This window comes from Zosterops lateralis, assembly GCF_965231275.1.
Source record: "Zosterops lateralis genome assembly, chromosome: Z".
NCBI lineage: Eukaryota > Metazoa > Chordata > Aves > Passeriformes > Zosteropidae > Zosterops > Zosterops lateralis.
The window spans coordinates 46,971,237-46,998,306 of record NC_139800.1 but is presented as its reverse complement, the minus strand read 5'-3'; the positions used below and the strand labels follow the sequence as shown (position 1 = coordinate 46,998,306).

The following is a 27,070-nucleotide window of genomic DNA, read 5'->3' as shown; positions in this document are numbered from 1 at the left end:
AGGCAGTGAGAATGCCCTGCTGCTTTAGGCTCTGAAATACTGATAACTGCTTGGGAAAGACACTTTGTTTATTCGTTTTTCCCAATATTGGATATAAAGTTTGGTTTGCCCTTACTGGAATCCACGATCTTCATGGTATGGGCTACTCTAAAGGACACTGGGCCAGCATCAAGTAAGTACATTACTGCAGATATTCTGTGCATATATGATGTTTGGCCCGTCTGGGGCTGGAAAAAAATGGGGGTTAATGTCCATAAAATCTCTGGTCCACATTAAAGCACCTGAAGTTCAAAGGATGCTTCTGAACAGGGAAAGAAGGAGAGACAAAACCACTATTATGCTATTAAATATGATTTTTTATTCTTTCTGATTTTATAAACTGCTTGTACATATGCAGCAAGTTCTTGCCAAAACTGACAGGAAAAAAGCATTTTCAAAAGCATTTGAAGAATGGTTTTCTTAACATGACTAGATGTTAAAGGTTTAAAACTTTTCAACTGTATTTTAGTCTGTTGTGTGTTTTTTGTGCCTGCACCTTTCCTTCAGCCACTAGGGAAAAACCATTTTGACTCTGAGATACCAGAAACACAGAACATCAGAGGGTCTGGAAAGCAAAAGTCTGATCCCACTTTGAGCAAGGCATTCCAGCCAAACATTCCTTATGATGGTAGACGATGGAAAGATCAAATGACAGGAACCTCAAGACTCCTTATCTGAGCTACTGTCACTGCAGAGAAATGCCAGTTTCTCCCTGACCTGCTCATGGATCTAATGCTCTGGTATTGAAGGCTGGGAATCATCAAGTAAACAGGATATGTAGGAGAAAGAACTACAACTCCTTGGTTACATAAAGCCTAGTACAGCTTGGCGAACAGTTAAGAAGCAGTTATTTGCCAAGTTTGACAAAACTATGGTATAGAAGCTGCATGATTGTTCCTGGAGACATCAGGAGGGAGATCTGATGGTGTTTCTGAAATCTGCTCTGAAGATGTGAGTTACCAGTAAGCATTCCTTGTGGAAGAGAGTGTAAAGACAATGTGTATAGATTATATCCCAGAATTAGCAAGTGTACTAGGAGCTACTCAGTCATAGTATAGCAGAGTACAATGCTATACAATGTTTAGAATATTGTTTCATTTTGATTGGAGAAGAAGTTCAACTGTGGAAATAGCCCTTTTACTAACTGACACATTACTGGACTTTTGAGAATATCAGTGGTTGAGTTACATGTCAACATAGGTCATTAAATTCAGGACAGGATGGTCTTGTTACTGTTCCTCCAGAGCCATCTTTCTGGATTAGCTGATAGATGAGTTGATTTTTCAATTTTTCCAGCATCTTGAAAGTATGCTAAAAAGCAGCTGCACAAAGACAGCACTATATATCAAGAAAGGAGAAACACAAAGAAATACAAATCACAGCTTACTTAAGCAAGCCTTCACTGGCATTTGACATACTTTTCTCCTAGGCCTCTGAATGCTCTGAAGGTGAGGATAAGGGTCAGATTTGACTTTCCATCCTGAAAGCTGATGATGAAAGCAGGAAAAGAACAGTGTACCTTCAGCCACCCAAATGGCTGAAGGATGCTTTGTGTCACTCTGCAGTGAAAAGTAGATTCTTTATCATCAGCAGTGCCCTGTGGCTGAATTTCAGCTAACTGGCTACCAAAGAATAAGCAGCCTCCCTCCCTGAAAATAGTAGATTAAGTCTCTTGAGAAATCCCCCAAGATTAAAATTCAAACCATTTACTATTGGCCATAGCCAGAAGAAAGAGATGCTCACTGCTATACTTATCAGTTTGTTTCGACTCCTCTGCAGGCTGTAAGCTCACTAAACGGTAGTTTTTTTCCTTCATGTGCAAAGCTTCTAAGATGGGACTCTGCCCTTTAGAGATGATATAATAAATTAACTTGGTTGCCTCTACCAAGTCCTTCATGAAAAGGAATTTCTAGGTGTAGCCGTTTTTATTGTAGAGGCCCTAGTTTCCACCCACTCAAATTACTACCTGCTACTGGTGATTACATTGTATTTACTTTGTGGGTGGAATCCTGGAAACTGAAAAGCTGGTAAACTCATTTCACATAGGTGGGAAATGAGATACGGATCCCCAAGAGTTATAATAATTTTACACACCATACACAATATCCCCATACAGCAAGAGATGCTCATAAATAATTCAGCCACACTCAAAAGTCATGTATAGGCTTACCAACAGAGGTGCTTAAAAAAACAGAATTGCACATTACTTCCAATCAAGTCAGCTGAAATTTAGGAAAAATACAAAAAGATAATACCTCAATTAAGAAATGCTAAGTAGTCACTAACTCGGAACACTACTCTGATTCATTAGCTGCTCTCATCAGAAAAATTTGGGGCAAAGTACTCCCTCCACCCATTAGGAATTTGAGTAGTCCAATTCTCTAATTCTCCTGTAATTATTTTAGTATATTCTACGTGTAGTATAATCCAGTACCAGGCTAGCAGCTCCAAGAAGAGCAGGATCTGCTAGATTTGAGACCACCACATCCACTGTTTTAACAGAGGACAGCGCCTGTCGACTTATCACATCTTTGACAGCATTAACATAGTGGTTGGCTAGAACTCCAGAAAGGATCACAAGAGACGGGTTCACGGTGTGTAGAATGTTCACAACGCCAAGGCCCAGTGCAGTCCCAGCTGAAAAGACAAAGTAACAAGAAATTGAGTAGAATACTCAGAGCAGTTCTGGCATCAGTAGTTAAAGCAGTTCTGTTAGCAGCAAATAACACTGGAAAGTCAGTAAAGCGTTTTGTTCCACAGAGTTTTATGTTATCAGGTAATACAAGTCTGCTATTAACTTTTCTTTTGAAAGTAAAAAAGGCAATTTTTTAATGCACAATAATGCATTATTCAACGTTATGGATGTGAAAAGATAAAACAAGGCATTAAGCATGCTTGTAAGCAAAGAGAAAACAGGAAAGCATCACTCTATCACCTTAGTGTTAACCACTCTGTATGAGGGAGGGCTATACTTAAAACTAGTAAACCAGTAAAACACCCCATGTAAAGTAACATATAACATAAATTGCCTTTTTGCTACCTCAGACCAGCCATTCACTTGCCTACAATGAAATGTCCCAGAATTGTCTAATATGATAATGTTTACTTTTTTAAATTGATCTTTGCAGAATTTTTAATATTTTTTTTTTACTGGAACAGATTTTTTAACACTTCTGCTGACATTTTCTCCAACTTTTATATTTAAAATCTCATTACCATTAGTAATTTCTATACTGAGAGGGTCTCAACATATACAGGCTTTTAGTGTATAGGTTTTTAGTGTTACAGTGCACTACCATTTCTGTATCCCCTAAAATACAATCATGGAAGTGTTTTCCCCTATGGGCTACCTTCTCACCTGTTCTGAGAATGCTCTCTGCTTTTGTATTCCCAAGTTTAGCTGCCTGAATAAGGTGTGCAGCACTAACAATCTCCTCCTCCTTCATTGACATTCCTTCTACTAAAAGCAGATCATCTGGAAGGAAGAGAAAGCCAAGAGCAAAACATGATAATGTGGCAAGTCAGAGGGTAAAAAATAGGCAATTATAATATTTTCATTTCTTTTACTGAATCCTGAACAATCTGTCCAATCCTGAGTTTAGTCGAAGTAATCATATCCATATTATTCAGGAAACTACTTGCAGAACTCAAACAGTGAGAGTGTGGTAATTCTCTAGTCTTGTTGGACCCAAAAATAAATAAAATATAAATACTCTCAAATTTATTTAAGACTGAGAAGCTTTTGCTGAAAGACAATTGCTGTGAAATCAAACACCACAGAATGCCTGTCAGATTAGTTTACATCAAGCTTAAAAAGAAGAGACAAGCTCTACTATGTGCTTCTGGGAATTCTGAGACCAGTGGTTCCAAATGTTCCTTGCCACTGAAAAAGATCTGTACTATGCAGGCTGCCTGTACACCTATTCTTGTCTCCTCCTAGAAAAAAAAAGGCAGATTTATTTTTTCTTAATACCTTCTTTGAAAATTTCTTCCTATACTGCAGTTTAGTAACTGTGTTTTCAAAACCAGAGTAAATAGATACCATCATGCAGTTTCTTAGCTTCTCTCTGTAACGCTATTCCTGAGGCATATGCTTCTATACATCCTTGGCTGCCACACAGGCACTCTGGCCCATCTAAGGATACAACAATGTGCCCAAGCTCAGCGGCACAGAAAGAACTGCCATGGATCAATTCATGTTGATGAACGATCCCACCTCCAATTCCTGCAAAGATAATAAGAATTGCATTGTTAACAAAAAAAACAAAACAATGACAAACACCCCCTGTTCTCCAACAGTTTTTAAGAGTCCCAGTTCTGCAAGACACTGATATTTGCTTATTCTGATATAGACAAGATAAAATAATTTGCATTGGTGATCATCTACACTAGAAATCAAGAATTACCAGTTGTTAAAGAACTCCTGTCTATTTGACACACCTAATACACAACCTCATACCTCTCTCCTATTCATATATGGATAAAAATGGTATATATGCTTGTATTATTTTTAAAGCCTATGGATGATACTGAACTATGACAGATCTTTTAAGGTTGTGAGTCATGTTCTTTATGCAGAAAACTAGCCAAGTGGCCTTAAAATTTTGCACTTCAGAGGAGCAGTTCTAATGTTGTATTTAGACAATTAAACCTGTGTGTTAAAGAGCCAGGACACGTACATGTGCAAACCTCTGCTGCCCCTTCCCAAAATGGGTGTAGATCCATCAGCTAGTTCTTATTGTCACCATCTAAAGGACTATATACTTAAAAAATGAGAAAAGTTACCCCACGTTTGCATTTAAGATTTAAGCATACTTTCTTCATACTTTCTAGATACATATTCTGATCTGACTTGTATTTCTAAAGTTGAAAGAAATTAAGCCATAAAGCTGAAAAAATGCAAAATTATTCCAGTTGAAGTTGCTTAGATTTTCCTTACTTGCCTCTGTAGCAGCACAAGAAGAACTTCTTTCATCAAGATGTTTTAACTATGGAAGTGGTTTTATTTGCCTGAGTAAATTAAACAGCACCCTAAACCAAACAAATAGTGTAGCAAAAGAATTTTTCGTTTTCCAGGCATAGTGGTAATGTTTATGCCTATAGAACAGCTGACACTCTAAGTGATAGTTCTGGACTTTGGGTTTCACTGAACTATGACTCACCTGTACCAGTAATCAGTGTTACAAAATTTTCTATTCCTTTTCCATGACCAAATTTCCTCTCTGCTAGAGCAGCACAGTTTCCATCATTGTCCACCCAGACTGGCAGGTGCAGAACATCAGATATAGGAGTTCTGAGATCCACAGAGCTCCACTCCTGAATGAGTTTTGTAGAGTGAAGCACAATTCCTTCTCGAGGGTTTACCCGTCCACCTGTGGAAATACCTAAGTGCCAAAAATACAGGAGAGAAAAATGAAAATTAAGTCTGTGTAACAAACTTAAAGTAAAAATCTATTTTTCTTTCTCTAATGACAAGATTTTTTTCCCCTTAATACTAGGCTTTGAAGCAGAGCATGAAAGTAAAACTTTTTAAAGTATTACTGGCAGTTCAACTTTTGAAATGTAAAGATCACAAAATCATGGAATGGTTCAGGTTGAAGGACCTCTGGAGATCATCTAGTCCAACCTCTCTGCTAAAGCAGGTTCACCTGCTAAAGCAAGTGGCACAGGATTTTGTGAGTGTGAGCTTTGAATACCTCCAGAGAAGACGAGTCCACTACCTCTTCAGGCAGTGTGTTTCAGTGTTCAGTCACCCTCAAAGTGAGGAAGATAATTCATAGAATGCCATGCCTCTAATCACAATGCACCAAGTAACTTAAGACTAACTAGATGGGTAGTGGTTCATTTCAGTTAATGTTCCTACTTCAGGCAAGATTGCAGCAAATCACTTAATAGCTGTGCTTCTTGTTAGTGATGTACAAAAGACATAAGGAACACTATTAGTATACAGAAGTTTGCTATAACTCTCAAGATTTAGAGTGACTAAAAATAATTACTAGCACTAGTGATTTTTACTTAAAACAGACAGTTTTTGGGAAAGATCAAAACTCTGTTCATAGATTTGTCTGCTGAAAGATTAGTTCTACTCTCTACTACCTACAAGAGTAGGCCAATAACAGGCTCTATTAGCCAACCCTACTAGTTCTCCCTAGCTAGAGAGACTTCCAGAGTTGACGGAGTTTCTCAGGACCACTGAAAAGCAGGTCTCTATTATGGAGTTATTTAGCTCTAGACAATAAAGTTTGAACATTTTATGGTACAGAGATCATATAATTGAGTCACATGGAAAGCAGCCATTAAAGCTCTAAGACAAGCAGCTGAATTGAACATTAAAGCTGTAAGAAACATCTGATTTGAAGGGTTAACATTTCTCCTTACCGCTTTGTGTACATAACATTGTTTTTAAAAAGTATATGTTCAAGTTAAATTTTCTTTGTAGTGTGTGATTCAGTTTTCACCTAAGGTTTTCATCTAAAACAAACTACTTTTCTTTACAAGAATTCCTCAGCTAAAATGAAGATTCCATGTCCTCAAAAATCCAGGATGCATTAATCAACATCTTCATAAATAACTAATATCTAAGGCCGAATCTCCTAGTCACCATTAAACTGAAGAAGTCATATCTGATATAAGCACAGTTTAACACAGAACTGTACTGAAAGTGAACCAGAAGTCAGCAGAAGGGCTGGTTTTGTCTCTGTTAGCTATAAATTTACTCCTAACATTCTAGCCTTTTTAGTCTGCCTTGGTGTATCTGAAAGTTCTGATGCACAGTTGATCCTACCCCTAAAAAAAGGCTTAAAGACAGCAGGGAAAACATCACTCAGTTGCAGTTGTTTCAAGAGCTGTTTTGATAAACACTGAGCATCTGATTCACAAGGCCAAGACAGCAGAGAGCTTCAAAGTCCAGAGAACTACATAAACACATTTTAGGTATAGTTTACTATAACATAACAGATTGTTTAATGGTTGTTACAAACTGGAGAAACTTCAGTCTTCATAGTCAGCTTCTCATTTTCAGCCATTTAAAAATATAAGAATATGGAAGGACTTAAAAGTACATGAGATCCATTTTAGAAAGGTGTTTTAAATTAATGAGTAGTGATTTAATTTCATGTTGAAAAACACAGATATAAAAAGTTATTTGTTAACTTACCTACTCCCAAAATTCTGCAGTTTACATTTACTGCCTCTGATGCAGCCTCTACACACATCTTTAGAATTAATGCTAGTCTGTCTTCATAGGTTTTAGGGTTGAGCTGGGTATACTTCTTAACTATTTCACCCTAGAAATTAAAAACAACAAAACAGGCCCCAGAGAAATGTATGTCATCATGAAATTTCTCTTCCACATAAATTACAGTTCAATTTGAAAATAAAGAGCCATAACTTATCTCTTTTAAAAAAATACAGATCTTGGTCCTGCAAGCAAGGTTCTTGTCAGCTCTGGGGGACAAGTTTGTAAGATTAGGCATTATCTTTCTGTAATCAAACTCTCATCTGAAATTAAATGCACATTTTAAAGAACACATAGCTCCTTTGAAAAGTATCACCAGAGCTGCTGCAACTCTTGTTAGGTATAAACAATGACAGAGCAATGCACTTAAACTCAACACTGAAGTGTTAAAAAAGAAGAGAGTAATTATTGCTAAAAAGGACAGAAAAACCACATTGCTTTAAAAATAAAATCTTTATGATCTAACTGTATGAACCATCTCTGTGGTGTCACAGGCAATGCCATTTCACAAATAAAAAGGAGAATCAGACAGCAATGCTAGAAATTTCAAGGCAAAATTTACTATACTTTCAGAAATGTCTTCTAAGGAGTTACACTTCTGAGTCACTTGCAGTATCTGTGGAGTACCATCAAGTGTGATAAATCATAGAATAGTTTGGGTTCAAAGGGATCTCAAAGATCACCCAGGTCCAACCTCCTTGCCATGGAAAGGACCACTGAACCAAATCTGATTGCTCAGAGCTCCATTCAAACTGGCCTTGAACACTTCCAGGGAGGTGGCATCCCAAACTCCTCTGGACAACCTATTCCAGTGCCTTCCCACCCTCACAATAAAGAATTTCTTCCTAATATCTAATCTAAACTCACCCTCTTTCAGGCTGAAGGCATTCCCCCTTGTAATGTCATGACATACCTTTGTAAATACTTTGGACAGGATGGGGAGGGGCCATGAATATTATTTCCAGCCCTAGTCATGCAGTGGTAATGAAAGTATTAATGACCGATGCTTGGAATCTATGGGTACTAAGGAATTGACCTTAATCCAATGTTTATATTGCAGGATTAAGCCAGGAGACTGCTGAAAGTATCCTGCCTATCGGTGTTATTCTCCCTGTTAAATCCTCAGTACATGTATCTAAGGGAACTGCACTGAATTAATGCAAATAAGCAAAGAGAAGTAACAAAGCAACATGGCTAAGTCCTTGTTGCCAAAGAACTTGGAAAATTCTAAACCGACAACAGTTCTGAGTATTGGGTCCCACCATCTCAGCATCACATGAACAATATAAATATAGTTTGTGGATTTTGGATGCTTCGTTTCTCCTTCACTTTTGGTTTGGAGGGTGCATCAGAGAACTTGTTTTGGAAGACAAGGCTGCAATAAATATTATCAGAAGACATAACAGCTTCTAAAAGGAATTTTTGAAATCTCCTTTTTTTGTGAAAATAAAATTCTATCTCATATTCTGCCACTGGCTGTTAAATGCTTACATCTGTTGTGCAATTTTATTATGAAAGTCTGATTGTTTTCACTCTGATTTGCTAGCATTTCAATTTTCATAAATGTCACTGAGCTCTGTGAAGTGGGCAGAATTTTCTACATTTTTTTTTCCAGGCTGTGTTGACTCATAGGAAAAAAATGTGGTGTCAACTCTGCTTCCAAAAATATTACACTTTTAAAAGCTGTCTTTAAGACCTTGGAGATCTGTCAGACATCTTTTAAATGAATGTGAATATTCTGGATTATATCAGGTCACTTTACATAACCTTTCATGCTTCTGCAGGCCTCTTATTTTGCCTTCTGGGCTACTATTATTGAACTGATATATTTATTGGCAAATATGGAATGTAACTGTAGGAGTAATTGTCCAATACTGTTGAGAATAAAAGCCAGTGACTTCTGATCATGAGTTTTATTCACATCTTTGAAATGCTGCAGAGTTCAGTAAATTCATTTGCTAGGATGCTGGTTGTTGCTCTGAATGGTCTTGTATGCCCATTACATGGCAGCATAAGGCAGTGGGGAAGCAAAAAGTCTACTATTGAAGGCTTCCACATTTTGCTTGACACAAAAATTCGCAGGTTGAACTGAGTCACCTTTTAAGAAGAACCAACACATGTGAAAGTTGTTCTATTCTTCAAAGTCTTTAGTCAACCCATAAGGAAGCAGCTACAACCTTGAACCAGCAAATGGGCATTGCTAGTTCAACATCAGTCTTAGAAGAGCAAATCAGTAAGCAAGTTGTATCATGACTGTACAAGAGGCAGCAAAGATGGGGAGGTATCTTCTTCATCCCTCAACAAAAGTCAATAGACTGCTTTGTTTTGGACCTCTCTTGCATCACAAGCCCATATCCACAAAACCCAATGGAGTCTGCAGAATAACTAGAAGCACAACAGAATATTTACCTTCATACTGACAATTGCTACTCGGAGATTTGTTCCACCTAGATCCACTGCCAGAGCACTCTGTGTCTCTAGAATGTGGTCAATATCTTGAGAGATATTATCTTTGACAGGAGGAAAACAGAATTTCTTTTGCAATGGTTCTTTGAGGTCAATAGATTTAAGGAACTTCAAAATCCTTGGAACAGCATTGCCATCTCCATATATTTTTGAGCTATAATACAAAAAAGAATTCATGTAATTGGAAATAACACTGCAATCTATAAAGTTCTTGGTATGACATAAGACTTTAACAGTGTCATACAATATTATGATCTGGCTACTCTGCCAATACTGCAGTTCACACTAGGAAAGTCTGTCATAAGATATGGTACACAGTGACAGTAGTTTAAAGAACACACACAGATCTTTCAAGTCTGACACTAGCTCCATTTTGGAATATGAAACTGCAATGTAGAAATCTGGAAACTAATGATGCCAAAACCCCTGTAAAATTAAGCAGAAATAAAAATATGGACAGTTTATGTATGTGCTACAAATCAAATGAGAGGTACTTATCACACAGATGCCAACTACATAATAATAAACTGTACATTCATGTCAGTTTGCAACATGCCTGTTTCTAAAATATCGTACATGGCATCAGATAATTGGTATTAAAATATTCTATTTTATTGCTCTGTATTGATTCTTTGGAAATATTCCTTTTATCCTTGTCCTTAGCTGAACAAATATTATGTATTGAAGTTTATAAGAACTTACATGTTAGAGAAATGAAGGTCAATACTCATTAGGGCTGAGGAATAAGGAAAAACACCTTGCTAGAATTCTGCAGCTTCCCTGGAAGCTTGCACTCAGGACTCTATGTATCATGAGGTCAAATCAGCTATCCAGTACTGTGTCACAGAAACACAAAATAGCTTGAGTTGGAAGTGACCTCTGGAGATCATCTAGGCCAACCTCTATCCCCAGGCAGGGTCACATTCAGCAGGTGACACAGGAACTCATTCAGGTGGTATTTTAATGTCTCCAGGGAGGGAGACTCCACAACACACCTGGGCAGTCTGTGCCTGTGGTCTGCAACCCTCAATGTAAAGCTCTTCTTCATGTGGAGGTATAACTTGTGTTTTGGTTTATGGCCATTAGTCCTGTTGCTGGGCTCCACTGAGAAGAGTCTGTCACCATTGTCTGGGCACTCGCATTGGAGATATTTGTATGTATTGAAGAGATCCCCACTCTCAGTTGTGTCTTGTCTTCTCTAGACAGGGCCGGCTTCCACATTCCCTCCCTCTCCCCTTGTAAGAGAGATACTCCAGACCCCACATAACAGAATTGCAGAATAAACTAGGCTGGAAAAGACCTTTGACATGATTGAGTCCAACATGTGGCCTAACATTATCTGCTAAATCATGGCACTGAGTGCCTTATCAAGTCTTTTTTTAAATACCTCTAGGGACAGCAACTCAACCACATCCCTGGGTAGCCCATTCCAAAGCCGAAGCACTTTTCTAATATCTAGACTAAACTTTCCCTGGAGCACCTTGAGGCTGTGTCCTCTCATCCTGTCACTGGTCGCCCAGGAGAAGAGGCCAACCCCCACCTGGCTACAGCTTCCTTTCACAGAGTTATACTGAGTGATAAGGTTCCGCCTGAGCCTTCTTTTTTTCAAGGCTTAACAACCCCAGCTCCCTCAGCCACTCCTCATAGGAGGACCTGTATTCCAGGTCCTTTCACCAGCCTTGTTGCCCTTCTCTGCATGAATTCAAGCATCTCAACATTATTGCTAAATTGAGGGGCCCAGAACTGGACACAGCACTCAAGGTGAGGCCTCACCAGTGCTGAGCACAAGGGAACAATGACCTCCCTGCTCCTGCTGGCCACACTATTCCCGATCCAGGCCAGGACGCCCCTGGCCCTCTTGGCCACCAGGGCACACTGCTGGCTCATGTTCAGCTGCTGTCACCAGCACCCCCAGGTGCCTTTCAGCCCGGGCATTGTCCAGCTACACCATCCTTAGCCTGTGGTGCTTCAAGGGGTTGTTGTGACTTAAGTCTCAGACCTGGCACTTGAACTTGTTAAACTTCACATTGTTGGATTTGGCCCAGCTATACAGCCTGTCCAGCTCCCTCTGCAGAGCCCCCCTACCCTCTAACAGATCATTGCTTGCTCCCAACTTGGTGTCATCTGCAAATTTACAGATGGTGGACTTGATCCCCTTGTCCAGATCATCAGTGAAGATACTAAACAGGACTGGTCCCAGCACAGATCCCTGAGGGACACCACTGGATGCAGCACCATTCACCACCACTCTCTCGGCCTGGCCATCCAGCCAATTCCTAACCCAGCAAAGAGTGCTCCTGTCCAAGCCCAAGGGCTGCCAGCTTTTTCAGGAGGATGTGTAGCAGACAGTGTGTGCCGGTTTGAAAGCAAAACCTAGTGAGAGACTTCAAGTCAGAAATACAATTTAATGGGGGGGGAAAAAGTAAAATAAAATAAATTCAATAATACAAAAGACCACTGACAGAGTCAGAATACAACCTGAGCACAGTGGTGGAAGCAGTCCAGATGAGGTGGTCTTCTTGAAGCAGTGATCCCGTAGAAAGGTCTGGAAGCTCTTGTCCTCTGGCAATCCAGTGAGTGAGGGCTCCTTGTGCTGTCCCAAATCCCAGATGATATCCAGGTGGGAATACTTGGCTCCTTCCCCTGGGTGGAGCATCTCACAATGGGCTGATATCATTCTATGAGTCATGCAGTGGGTCCTTGATGGCCCATTAAACAGAGATAGCTCCTGGAGGGAGTTATCTTTGAGTCATGGGCAAGGCACTGAAGGGCCACTAACAGAAGGTAGCGAAGAGGGAGGGGGCAAGGGAAACGCTGGTTTCAATAGCTCATGAAGATGGTAATAAAATACGTACTTTGGGCATATCCTACACTGCAACCCAGGACATAATCCACCCCTTATTCCATTACCATCTACATCATACCCAAATCAATACACTCTTACACAGATATACATATACATACATCAATATTTATATATATACATAGAGAATGAAACCTTAGACACAGTTCTCACTTAAAACTAGGTTTCTCCGTGGTACACAATGAGTTTCCCCATCTTTCTGCATTACTCATCAAGTGTAAACAGGTCCTTGAGCAAAGACAATCCCACGGATGGGTCTGCCTTTTCCTGAGGTGGGATTAATCCAGTCTTCCCTAAAATACCTTTAATGTATACCACATGTATGCATTCCTAAAACACCTTTCATGTATACCACTGTGTGCAAGGATTCAGACTGGGCAGGACCACCTCGACTGATGGACTATTGGGTGTTGATCATCCAGGTGGCTTTGGCTAAGTTTATTTCCCAATTCTTGAAGGTCCCCCCACCAAGTGCCTTCAGGGTAGTCTTTAGTAGTCCATTGCACCGTTCAACTTTCCCGGCAGCTGGTGCGTGATAAGGAATGTGATATATCCATTCAATACCATGTTCTCTGGCCCAGGTGTTTATAAGGCTGTTTTTGAAATGGGTCCCATTGTCCGACTCAATTCTCTCAGGGGTGCCATGTCTCCACAGGACTTATTTTTCCAGGCCCAGGATGGTGTTCCGGGCAGTGGCATGAGGCACAGGGTAGGTTTCCAGCCATCCAGTGGTGGCTTCCACCATGGTCAGCACGTAGCGCTTTCCTTGGCGGGTTTGGGGAAGGGTGATGTAGTCAATTTGCCAGGCTTCCCCATACCTGTACTTCAGCCATCGTCCACCATACCACAGAGGCTTCACTCGCTTGGCCTGTTTGATTGCAGCGCAGGTCTCACAGTTGTGGATGACCTGGGAGATGCTGTCCATAGCAAGGTCCACCCCTCGGTCACGGGCCCATCGGTATGTCGCATCTCTTCCTTGATGACCAGAAGCATCATGGGCCCAACGAGCTAGGAACAGTTCTCCCTTGTGCTGCCAGTCCAGATGCACCTGTGATACTTTCACCTTGGCAGCTTTGTCCACCTGCTCATTGTTGCGATGCTCCTCATTAGCCCGGCTCTTGGGTACGTGTGAATCCACATGTCGAACCTTCACGGTCAGTCTCTCCACTCAGGCAGCGATGTCCTGCCAAATGTCAGCGGCCCAGATGGGTTTTCCTCTGCGCTGCCAGTTGGCCTTTTTCCAGCGATTCAGCCATCCCCACAGAGCATTAGCTACCATCCATGAGTCAGTGTAGAGATAGAGCCTCGGCCATTTCTCTCGTTCAGCAATATCCAAAGCCAGCTGGACAGCTTTAAGCTCTGCAACCTGACTCGACCCACCTTGTCCCTCGGTAGCCTGTGCAACTTGTCGTGTGGGGCTCCAAACTGCAGCTTTCCATTTCCGGTTAGCGCCTACAATTCGGCAGGAGCCATCAGTGAAGAGAGCATATCGTCTTTCAGTCTCTGGTAGTCCTGGTAGTATGGTGGGGCTTCCTTGGCACGTGTTACTTGCTTTTATTCTTCTTCAGATAATCCAAAATTCTCACCTTCTGGCCAGTTTGTTATAACTTCCAGAATCCCAGGGCGATTTGGGTTTCCAATACAGGCACGCTGTGTGATGAGAGCAATCCATTTGCTCCATGTGGTGTCAGTGGCATGATGTGTGGAGGGAACCTTTCCCTTAAAAATCCACCCCAGCACTGGTAATTGGGGTGCCAGAAGCAGCTGTGTTTCAGTGCCAATCACTTCTGAGGCAGCTTGAACTCCTTCACTGGCAGCCAAGATCTCCTTCTCTGTGGGAGTGTAGTTGGCTTCGGAGCCTCTGTAACCTCGGCTCCAGAATCCCAATGGTTGGCCTCGAGTCTCCCCAGGCACCTTCTGCCACAGGCTCCAGGACACACCATTGTTCCCGGCTGCAGAGTAAAGCACATTCCTCACATCTGGTCCCATCCTGACTGGGCCAAGGGCTACTGCATGAGCAATCTCTTGCTTGATCTGAACAAAGGCTTGTTGCTGTTCAGGGCCCCAGTGGAAATTGTTCTTCTTGCGGGTCACCAGATAGAGAGGGCTCACAATCTGACTGTACTCAGGAATGTGCATCCTCCAGAAGCCTATGGCACCTAGGAAAGCTTGTGTTTCCTTCTCGTTGGTAGGTGGGGACATGGCAGTGATCTTGTTTATTATCTCTGTGGAGATTTGGCGACGTCCACTTGACTCCCAGGAACTGGATTTCTTGAGTCGGTCCTTTAACTTTACTTCGTTTAATGGCAAAACCAGCTTTCAACAGAATTTGGATAATCTTCTCTCCTTTCTCCAAGACCTCCCCTGGGGTGTTTCCCCATACGATGATGTCGTCGATGTACTGCAGATGTTCCGGAGCCTCACCTTTCTCCAGTGCAGCCTGGATCAGCCCATGGCAGATGGTGGGGCTGTGTTTCCACCCCTGGGGCAGTCGGTTCCAGGTGTACTGCACGCCCCTCCAGGTGAAAGCAAACTGGGGCCTGCACTGTGCTGCCAAAGGAATGGAGAAGAAGGCATTGACAATGTCAGTGGTCGCATACCACTTTGCTGCCTTGGACTCCAGCTCATATTGAAGCTCTAACATGTCTGGTACAGCAGCACTCAGTGGTGGCGTGACTTCATTCAGAGCACGGTAATCCACCGTCAGTCTCCATTCTCCACTGGACTTACGCACAGGCCATATTGGGCTGTTGAAAGGTGAATGAGTCTTACTGACCACCCCTTGGCAGCTCTCTAATTTACAGATCATCTCGTGTATGGGAATCACAGAGTCTCTGTCAGTGCGGTATTGGCGGCGGTGTACTGTTGTTGTGGCAGTTGGTACCTGTTGTTCTTCGACTCTCAGCAGTCCCACAGCAGAGGGGTCATCTGAGAGACCAGGCAAAGTATTCAACTGTCTGATGTCTTCTTTCTCCACTGCGGCTATCCCAAAATCCCAACGATATCCTTTCGGGTCTTTGAAATATCCATTCCTGAGATAGTCTATGCCGAGAATGCATGGGGCCTCTGGACCAGTTGCGATGGGGTGTTTTTGCCACTCGTTCCCAGTTAAACTCACTTCAGCCTCCAATACAGTCAGTTCCTGGGACCCTCCTGTCACCCCAGAAATAGAGATGGATTCTGTTCCTACACACCTTGATGGCACCAGGGTACATTGGGCCCCAGTATCAACCAAAGCCATATATTTTTGTGGGTAAGGTATGCCAGGCCATCAGACCCACACAATCCAATAGATCTGACTGTCCCTTTCCTCTATCTGGCTAGAGGCAGGCCCTCCCTATTCCTAGTCATGGCACACATTGCGCTCTTCCTGTAAATATGTTCCTGAGGTCCCTTCTAGAGGATCAGTCATATCATCATTCCTGTACCATCTGGAGTTCTGTGCACAAGAGACCACAACCTTGACTCTAGATGAGCTTCTTGTGGTATGTGTTCCTCTTTTCAGTTCGCATACCTGGCTGCTAAGGAGGATGTGAGTTTTCCATCCCACTCCCTCATGTCTTCTCCATGCTCCTGAGGAAAAGACTAGAGGTTACCTCGTGGAGTGTATCCTCTCTCTCTGACTGAGGGATGTCTGCTCCTAATGGCAGAGACTCTTGTTGGCTCTGGTGAGATGTGGTAGATTTCAGTTCCTTTTGCAATTTCTGATGGCCTTCTTCAATCAAGCTCTGGACTTGCTCAGCCAATCTTGTTTCCACATATAAGACATGGGTATGAAGTGGGGCGGTGACAGTGTTGTAAATTCTTAGTTTATTAGCCAAGACACCCACCCTGTCCTTACCTTTCCTCCATTGCAGTATTGCCAGGTAACATTAGTACATCTCTGGTCCAAGCCGTGCAAATCTCAACCACATCCGTGATGTGCACTGGACATCATCTGGGCTTTTAGGGAATCTCTCATCTTCTGAAAAAATGATCTCTAGCACAGCCAATTCCCTCAGGCATCGGATACCTTGTTCTACTGTGCTCCATTTTCCTTGGTGCACTTGGAGGTCTTCTTTACAAAGGTATCTGTCTTTCACACTTGTTAACAGTGGCTGCCAGAGGCTGAGAGGTTCTTGGGTTTTCCCAATCCCCTGGTCAATGACCACATCCTGGGACAGCGATCCCACTTGCCTGGCCTCAATTCCATCCAGAATGGTGTCATTGGCTGCAGCATCCCAGATGTGGAGCAGCCAGGTCAGGATGGACTCGTTGGTCTGGCGGGTGAATTCCCTTTGCAGGTCACGCAACTCACCCAGGGATAGAGAGCGAGTGATGATCTCTATCTCTGTCTCCTCTGCTGGCTGTGAAGGTCCTGCTGCATCCTCGTCAGTCACTACGCGGACTGATTTGCTCCTTGACTTCTTTTTCTGAGTGGTGGCAACGGCTACTGGTTTAGGTGGTTCCAGTTCAGTGACAGTTTGTGTGGAGATGCTGACAGCACCTTTGGTTCCTTTCTCCTCTGTGACAGTCTGCATAGATGTGGACACTGTTGCCTCACTTTTGGTTTCCTTCTTCTCTCTGACAGTCTGTGTGGACACTGATGCTGTTACTTTGCTTCTTTTTTCCTCTTCATCAAGAACATGCTGCATCACACCATGTAGTGTTTTGATTCTAAGCATGGTGCAGGCCGTGCAGAGAAGACAAAGCAGGACTCTAACAACATCATACTGTCTTTGGTATCCAGAGGGTACTCAATATTTTTGAAAACTGCTGTGTCAGGCCTGAAAACCTGGAAAAAATAACTCTTTACCTCTCCCCACAGGGGCTGGGTGAGATTGTTGAGGCCCCAGATGTAGCATCCTAGACCAGAACACGAATACAAAACTGGGTATATATTCCGAATGCTGTTCATTGCCTCAGAAGTTATCATGCAATAGACATAATAGACCAATAAAGCAATTTTAATACCATACCTTGGTCTATGCAGGAGCATAAGGACAGGCAGATAGTGCTCCATGTGTGGAAAAATACAGAGAGATAGGTATAAGACACATGTAAGCATGCTGAGCATCATAGTGAACAGGTGTCTTCTTCAGTACAAAACTGTAATTCTGACTTCTCTCAGTGCCTCTGCCCCACGTTGGGCACCAAAAATATGTGCTGGTTTGAAAGCAAAACCAGTGAGAGACTTCAAGTCAGAAATACAATTTAATAGGAAGGGGAAAAAAGTAAAATAAAATAAATTCAATAATACAAAAGACCACTGACAGAGTCAGAATACAACCTGAGCACGGTGGTGGAAGCAGTCCAGATGAGGTGGTCTTCTTGAAGCAGTGATCCTGTAGAAAGGTCTGGAAGCTCTTGTCCTCTGGCAATCCAGTGAGTGAGGGCTCCTTGTGCTGTCCCAAATCCCAGATGATATCCAGGTGGGAATACTTGGCTCCTTCCCCTGGGTGGAGCATCTCACAATGGGCTGATATCATTCTATGAGTCATGCAGTGGGTCCTTGATGGCCCATTAAACAGAGATAGCTCCTGGAGGGAGTTATCTTTGAGTCATGGGCAAGGCATTGAAGGGCCACTAACAGAAGGTAGCGAAGAGGGAGGGGGCAAGGGAAATGCTGGTTTCAATAGCTGGTTTCAATAGCTCATGAAGATGGTGATAAAATACGTACTTTGGGCACATCCTACACTGTAACCCAGGACACAGTGTCAAAGGCCTTGCTCAAGTCCAAACAGACAAAATCCACAGCCTTGCCTTCATCCACCAGGCAAGTCACCTCATCTTAAAAGATCACGCTGGTCAGGCAGGACCTGCCCCTCTTAAATCCATGCTGGCTGTGTCTGAGCCCTGGCCCATCCTGTAGGTGCCATGTGACCACATTCAAAATGATCTGTGCTATAATCTTGTCAGGCACTGAGGTCAGGCTGACAGGCCAGTAGTGTCCTGAATCTTCCTTCCTGCCCTTCTCATGGATGGGTGTCACAACTGCCAACCTCCAGTCATCTGGAACCTCACCAGTGAGCCAGGACTGGTAATGATAGAGAGCACCTTCACAAGCTCATCCGCCAGGTCTCTCATCACCCTGGGATGGATCCCATCTGGTCCCATAGACTTGTGAGCATCTAAGTGGCTCAGCAGGTCTCTGACTGCTTCCTCCTGAATTACATGGGGACTACTTTGCTCCCTGACTCCATTCACCAGCACAGGCCAGTTGCCCTGAGGACTGTCTTACTGATGAAAATTGAGGCAAAGGTGTCAAGTATCTCTGCCTTTTCCTCATCTTTAGTTACTAAATTCCCTTCCCCATCTAATAATAATGAATGGAGATTATCCTTGCCCCTCCTTTTGCCATTAATGTATTTCTAAAAACATTTTTATTATTCTTCACAGAAGTGACCAGATTAAATTTTAATTGGACTTTTGCCTCCCTAGTTTTTTCCTACATGTCCTAGTCACATCCTTAAACATTTCCTGTGTTACCTGCCCCTCTTTCCAGAGGTGATACATCCTCTTTTTCTCCTTTAGTTCCTTCAGAAGTTCTTTTTTCATCCAGGCAAGTCATCTTCCCCAACAACTTGTCTTTTGGTACAAATGGACTGCTGCTGCTCTTGTGCCTTCAAGATTACTTTCTTGAAGTATGTCCATCCTTCCTGTACCCCTTTGTTTTTAAGGGCTGTATCCCAAGGATTTTTCCAAATCAGCTTCTTGAATAGGCCAAAGTCTGCCCTCCGGAAGTCCAGTGTGGAAGTTTTGTTGGTGCTCCTCCTTGTTTCACCAATTATCAAGAATTCTATTATTTCATGATCACTGGATCCCAAATGGCGCCCAATCACCACATCTCCCACCAGCCCTTCTCTGTTGCCCCTTCTGAAGATGGAAGTACCATTTGCTTTCCTCCAGTTATTAGGCATCTCTCCCACTCCATGACTTTTCAAAGATAATGGAGACTGGCTTAGCAACATTTGCCAGCTCCTTCAGCACATGTGGGTACATCCCATCAGGCCTGTAGATTTATGGGTGTTCAATCTGCCTAGCTGCTCTCTAACCCAGCCCTCTACAAACAAGTCTTCCATTCTCCAACCTTTTTCTCTTACTGCTGAGGTCTGGGATTCATGAGGGCTGTTCTCAGCAGTAAAGACTGAGGTGGAGAAGGCATTCAGTAATTCTACCTTCTCTGTGTCTTTCATCACAGGACACTCATATGATCCAGCAGCAGCCACACATCTATCCTATTCTTTCTGTTGCTGCTGCTGAACTTGGAGAATTAATGTCCTTAATATCCCGAGCCAGACCGAGTTCCAAGTGGCCTTTGGCCTTCCTTCTCACATTCCTGCATATTCTGACAGTGTTCCTATAGTCCTCCCATGAGGCCTGTCCCTTTTTTCATATCCCATAAATTTCTTTCTTTTTTTGACTTGTACTTGAATCTTATCTATTTAGGTCTCCAGCCTGATTTCTGGATCATAGGGCTGCACTGGTCTCGAGGTCAGAGGAGGTGATACTCAAATACTGACTAGCTCTTTGGACACCGTCCTCATCTGGAGTCCTAACCCATCAGATTCCTCCAAGTAGGTCCTTGAAGAGGTCAAAGTTCGCTCTCTGCAAGTTTAGAGTTCTAATCCTGCTTGCTGTTTTGCTTCCCCAGTGCAGGATTCTGAGTTTCTAATGGTCACTGCTGCCAATGCTGTCTCCAACTTTCACATCTTCAACCAGTGCCTCTTGGTTTGTTAGTACAAGGGCCAGAACACACCTTTCCTCACTCTCTTCCACCACTTCACCAAAATTATCCTCACTGATCTGCAGGAACTTCCTGAATTGTGTATGCCAAGTTGTGTTGCCACTCTTAACAAATATCAGGGACAAATCTCCCAGGAGAACCAGGGCCTGTGACTGTGAGGCTGTTTCAGTTGCCCACACAAAGCCTCACCAACTTCCTCCTCCTCATCAGGCAGCCTCTGGTAAATACCCACAACAGTGTCACTCATAGTAGCCTGTCCTTTAATTTTCATCCATAAATTCTCAACTTGTTCATCTGTACCTGACAGATGAATTCCATTATACACTGGAATGCTTGATACATTCCAATTGCTCTCTCACACAAAGAGCAACTCCACCACCTTGCTTCTCTAACCTGCCCTCTCTAAAAAATAAATAGCCATCCGTGACAACATTCCAGGGATGCCACTGTAATTCCAGTGAGATCATGGTTCTGCAACCTGACATAGATTTCTAGTTTATTAGATAATCTTGTTTATACCACTTGCCGTGTGCATTGCTATACAGGCACTTCATTAATGATCAAGCAACCAGGTTGCTTGAAGGGGTGTGAGAGTCATAAACACCACAGTCACAAAAAAACCCTGATGTGTTTTGCCCTGTGATCCTGTCCTGGAGTATCTATAATGTATTCCATATCTATCTGCACTCAAAAATTGTTACTGTCTCTTCAAGACCCTGCAACTGGGGACCTTGTGTGTGTGTGGTGGGTGGAAGGGTGACTGCAGGCATTTTTAAAATCACCCTGCGCAGGCAGTTTCCTGCCTTTTGCTGTGTGGTATTTGCTTTGCAGGCTGTTGCATCTTTGTTTTGGCAGAGGTTTTTTTCCCCTCCCTTTTTGGGTTCTCTTTTCATTTTTCCTCCCTCCCTTGTCTCAGAGGGACTCCAGCTGGCGTTTTTGGGCTGTCTTGGGGTAAAGACTACAGGTGCCTTCCTGCTGCCGCAGAGAGGGGCAGATCCCACCCCAGTGTGACCTGCTCCAGGAGAGAAGACCATGGGAGCAGAGCCTCTCCCTTTTGTGGCAGCCTTGGGTTTGCCACTCTAAAAACTGCATTTTGCAGCTAGAAACTGTTTCAAAGTGAACTTTGCAAGGTCTGCTGGCAGCAAAAAAGCCAGCGTGTTCCTGGGGTTGGGCACTCTGTGCCGGCGCTGATGGACTGGTCTTTCCCCACCACCCCACAGCCATGGTGCAGATGAAGCAGCAGCAGCAACAAGGACCTCACGTGAACCAGCAAGTTTCCATCTGCCTCCAGAACTGCTCTGCAGACTCCTGCCTTCCTGATAGGGGTTGTCACCATCTTGCCTCTTTGTTCCTGCAACCTGTGGTCACCTGGGAGGTACCATATTGGAAGGGAAGGGTGTGATGTCCCCTTTACTTTGTTCTTCAGTCATGTGGCTGCCTCTGGCAGGCACCACTTTGGGAACAGTTATTTCTGGCATTTCGGGTCTTTGTTCCCATGGGGTTGTGAGATTTAGCAGTTTGGTATCTAGCAGTTATTTACTTTTTCCCCTTTGCCTGTTGGCATCCTGTTTCTTAATATCTGTTATTTTTTCACTTACATCTACTTTTGTCTTTTTCCCTATTGGTGGAAAGAGATTGGCTGGAATCAAGGGAGAGGTTATTCATTTCAGTGTGCCCACTTCTTTAAATTGCCTCAAAACAAGACAGATCTCCAGTATGAGCTGCAGCCAAGAAACATCTGTCTCTGCACTCGTTGCTATGACCTGCTCCCCAGGAGGAAGCAATGGCACAATAGTTGCCATTTGGACCCCACTCCTGGAGTCCTTCAGTTTAAAGCCCATCTCACCAAACTGGCATGCCTGCTGTCAAAGACCCTCTGCCTGTTTTAGCCGGAGGAATCCCATTCCCCCATGACAGGCGAAAAATCATAAAAACACAACCCACTGTTATAAAAGCCAAAACCTGTTTGACAAGACCAACCACAAACCCAGACAGTGATCTGCATGATGTGTCTGCCTCTGGCTGTCCTGATTTCTCTAACTGGTAGGACACATGAGGAGGTGACTTGGGTGATGTTTTTCACATGCACCACAGAGGCTTATAGTCTTACTTGATCCTGCTCATTTTTTTGGCTGTCAGTGTCATTTGTATCCATGCAAAATAGTGTCCTTCAGCACAGGTCAGAGTAGGCAGACAGGATGTTCTCCCCTATGCTGCTCCTAAAGAACACTGCTCTTAATCACGCTGATCCAAATTAGTATGAATTTTACCCTCTTGACTTTCTATTGGAGGTTAAATGACTACTTGTACCAAAACATTACCTGTAACATTTTGCTCTATAAATACTACTACAAACCACACGTTGCTTTATAGTTCTGAAATGAAAAATCATTTGTAACCTTAGGTCAGTGCATTAAAAGCACTCCAGTCAAATATGATGAAACACCTTAGGACTAAATGCCTTTTACTCTACTGCTTTAACATCCCCTCCAATGAATTAATACTAATGTACTCACCATGGATATTGCTTCCCAAACTGGAGCTGTAGAGCATGAAGAATCTTATCCTGTGTATCAGCATCACGAACATGAAGAACATTTTCACCTAGATGACAAAAATTACTATCATAGGACAGATGAGATCCTCAAATTGCATTAGAGTATGAGCTGCTTTAGAAATGAAAAAAAAAAAATTATTTCCTCTGTGAGGGAAAGATGCCCATCAGATTGACATTACTCTACATCAGTTATGGGCCTCCCCTTGCATCCACTAAAGCCACAGTGACACCTCTGTCCTGCATTACAGAACACTAGAGAGTTAAGCAAACACATACCTGTTTCTCTTCCTGTCTGACGTGTCCCCAGGTTGATGACAGGTGTACCAAATGCTCCCACCTCTCTGACACCACAGCTGCTGTTACCAATCATACAACCAGCATGAGCGACTAGCTGAATGAACTGGTCAAATGGCACATGCTTTACTGCCCGAAAATTGGGATGATGTTCAATGCCCTTCTTCCTCATCACACGAACCATTTCTTTGCTTCCTACAGAAAACCAAAGTAGAATAAATTATTTAAGTTCTACTTTTAAAATCAAAGTCCAGACATGCAAAGAATCTAGTAGCCAGCCATTCACTGAGTTGCCAGCTCTGAACACCACATATCACATAGCTCAGCACATATGCCAAAGTCTGATATAAGAATTCACTGCAAAAAGTATTTTTTGTAGTTTTAAGTTAACTTAAGAGGCACTAATATTGCTCCTACATGTCATGTGGTTTCTCCTCATTTTCCTTCCCACACTGAAAAGCTGAAATGTTCTCCAGCAATGTGAACATGGAGCTGCAGCAGATGCATGCATGAGGCTGACACCATCCAGCTATTTCCATGTGTCTGGGGGACCTGGGATAAAAGCACTCTTTTGAAGACAGTCTGTTATGTGTCACTCTGTCATGAAGGTATCCTACTCACCCGCATCCACATTAGGGAATAGAACAAGTGTTCTCTTGTTGAAGGAGATGAGTGCATCTAGTGTCAGCTCAAACATCTTTATGGAATGTTTAATATCTGTAGTTACAGGATGTTGCAGAGCAACTATATAATCTCTGGTTTTGACATCTTCACCTGTCCAAAGGGAGGGCAAGAAAAGTTTTTTTATTGGTGTAGAATAGCAAGAAGAAGGAAGGACATATGTTTGGAACTACAGATGTGAAAGTATGAAAAGTCAAGGCACTGAATGGGATACATCTAGCACATGGGGATCAATGCCAGAATAAAAATCAAGGGAGTTACAGGGTAGCCTAGCTCATTACTTGCCTTTCTAAGCATGTCTCATAACTTTAGAGACCACTATGTAAATGTCAACAAACTGTTAACTTGCAAGCCTACTTCTTAAGTTTTCCAAGACTACACCAGGATCAAGAGACTGTTCTCACACCATTATAAATCTGGAATTACTCCTGAAGCTGCTCAGATTTTCTGTCAGTTGTCCATTCTCAAGTAAAGACTTGATTTCCACTGCTTTAAAATAGTCAGTCATACTTGTCTTAGTATATTTGATAAACATTGATCTGTAAAACATACTGATTAAGAAAGACTTTAGCTTCCAACTACACATGGTAGCTGTACAGGAGACTGCTCTGTCAAAGATAAAAAGCAAACAAAAACCCGCAGTCTTTACAGGAATTATCTGTAAGTCAGTGAGTATGAAACACCAAAAGCCTTTGACGCATTTTGTCCTGTTGCAGTGCATTCCTCAAAAGAAAGGTTCATAATAGAAATTCTGTTTATTTATATTAGGCCTGTTGATTCTATTTAACCAAAACTCTATTACAGAAAAGTAACTGCTCATGTAAGACTGTTCTGCTTTTAAATGGTTCAGCTCAGAGAAGCTACCCATTTAAGGAGTTATTTTTTGACTTGGCAGAAGGTCCAGAAGTAGTCAGTAGAATACATTTGAAGCCTTTCAGCTGTACATGGTAGAATACAGACTGAAAGCAAATGTAGAAAGAAACACCAGGTACTATTAAAAAATGTATTACTTTTTGACTGATAACTGATACTGAGTTGGTCTAATGTTGAAAGGTATGTGAGAAAAACATTAAAAGTAGCCTGCTTACCTAGCCACATGCTAATAATACTCATGTAGTCCTTGTTTTTGGCAGAGAGAAGCTTGTCATATGAGGGACAGCCTGCTAAAAGGATGCGGTCATGGTCTTCACACATGGCTATCAAGTGCTGCTCTGCACTCCTCGTGCAGCAGACATGGTAATGGGCCAGTTTGGTTATGGCATGTCTGATGGAGTCATCGATGGTCCCACTGACTTCCCCACCTTCAATGTGAAGAATGCGAATGTTCATCAGGGCTGCAGATGTGGCCAGAGCCAAAGCATCAAATCTGTCCCCATGAACTATCATTATGTCAGGTTTCAGGCGGTTGAGGACATCAGGTAACTTGACTAATGCAAGGCCCACCGACTCCACCATAGCTGCCTCATCTTCCCCTCTCACAATGGTGTGTAATCTTGTATGAATATCAAAGTCATCTTGTTCAATCATACGGTAGGTATTACTGAAGGTCAGAGAAAAAGGGTTATTAGAGTAAATACAACTTGACTTTACAGCAATGTTGCTTCACAAAATAAACACAAGTTACAACAGCTGTATTGGGGTTTGAAAAAAGACCTGCTTTTCACTTCTTCTTTACTGAGGAAAGCAGCTTTCAAGATTTTAACAGAATATTGTCATCCATGTGAAGATCCTCCCTAATATTCCAAATACCCATTATTTCTAGACACCTCTGAGGAAGAACTGTGCTGAATATATTCTGGAAATCCTCAGAAATCAAACTCTTTATTCATGTGTCTGCAGAGTCTTTCAGAGAATAGACATGATTTCCTGCCAGAAAGGGTATTTTTATTGACTTTTCTGTGGAAAACTGTATAAATACAACAGATGTGATGCAAAGCTGAGGCCTGTATGTTTAAAGAAAACATTCTGTAGGTAGCATATATTATTTCAGATTCTGTATTTTTTTAGGGCGAATCTTTATTTTACCGAGTAAAGGGGCTCACATTTGTATTGCATAAACTTCATTACATTTCCAATTCCAATTACAAATATCCTACACGGATCCTACAGATCTAAAATTTTCCTGATTATGTACATTTATCTCAGAAAACTTTTTGCTCTTTGTTTCTGTATTCTTTGCCTTTTGAAAGGTGAAAATCTTGGGGACAAACAAGAATGTGCATTTCTGGTGGTTTTGTTTCTTTTATGATCCTTCAAGCATTTCAGTAAAAGAAATCTCACAGGATCACTGTCATCTGACTTCTGCTACTGTCGATGACCCCATCCACATCACTAGAACATATATGTTCTGAGGACCCACTAATTTTCTAGGATGACCCAGATTAAGGGGTGCAGGGCCCTGAAAAAAACCCAAGTACCTGGGTTTTAGAATACTTACCAAAAATTAACTAAAACAAAAACATTTGCCAGATCAAAATCTCTACTGTTTGCTTTGTGCATTACAAATCACTCACTTACAGATGTAAGTTTTACACACCTTGGAACTGGAAAAATAGTATTTTGTATTACTTTGCACAAGTCTTGCAGACAGCAAAGGGTTATGTGATATAGAGAAATCACGGCCATGTTTATCCTTTCTAGCAAATGAAATGGGATTACTTTATTTCTCCAATCAGATGGTGCAATTCAACATACTAACCTGTAAAGAAGTTTAACCGTTTGACTTTCATGTTTGGTTTTGTTTTGAATCAGGTTAGTTTTGTGATGTTGAATTCACCTTGCCATGTTACTGGATAGAAACAACGTCCAGTATAAAGCAAGGAACAGAGCGCTGTAATATGCAGAACGAGAACAGTCACCTGGAACATCCTGTTTTAGTAGTTTGAGATAATATAACTTTCTCCTGTCCTAGCTTATAAAATGCCAAAATTTCTCATTGTAAAGTCCAAAAAGATACGCTTACACATTTCTAGGAGTTCAATAATGCCAATACTAAGCTAAAGTCTGATTTTGTTTTCCAAAACATGCGTTTTCATATCTATTTCACTTACTGGGTCCAATCTGGTAAATTCAACCTGAGGAAAATCAACAATCCCAGAAAGGCTCTCTGTGCTGTTCTTTCAACCTTTTCCCCAGCAACAAGAATATCCACCTGGGATGAGGGAAGTCTTCCCAAAGAAAGGGATTTGGACCAAGATATCTCATCCT

The 27,070-nt window shown here is 42.2% G+C and overlaps 1 protein-coding gene across 4 annotated transcripts in view; it reads right to left on the bottom strand.

Moving 5' to 3' along the window:
* Nucleotides 1–343: 343 nt before the first annotated feature.
* Nucleotides 344–27,070, bottom strand: part of GNE (glucosamine (UDP-N-acetyl)-2-epimerase/N-acetylmannosamine kinase) — a 40,428-nt gene continuing 13,701 nt past the window's right edge. For 3 of the 4 annotated variants that reach the window (XM_083883948.1, XM_083883949.1, XM_083883950.1), the window contains exons 3-12: nt 24,952–25,403; nt 23,804–23,956; nt 23,165–23,377; nt 22,848–22,935; nt 9,686–9,896; nt 7,196–7,325; nt 5,202–5,423; nt 4,082–4,264; nt 3,398–3,514; nt 344–2,676 (exon numbers count right to left, since the gene is read on the bottom strand). In XM_083883948.1, coding sequence (XP_083740074.1) covers nt 2,441–2,676; nt 3,398–3,514; nt 4,082–4,264; nt 5,202–5,423; nt 7,196–7,325; nt 9,686–9,896; nt 22,848–22,935; nt 23,165–23,377; nt 23,804–23,956; nt 24,952–25,403 — 2,005 coding nt within the window. In that variant the 3' untranslated portion in view covers nt 344–2,440. Of the gene's footprint in view, nt 2,677–3,397; nt 3,515–4,012; nt 4,265–5,201; nt 5,424–7,195; nt 7,326–9,685; nt 9,897–22,847; nt 22,936–23,164; nt 23,378–23,803; nt 23,957–24,951; nt 25,404–27,070 lie in introns of those variants that run through there. The other variant, XM_083883951.1, reaches the window with a different exon arrangement.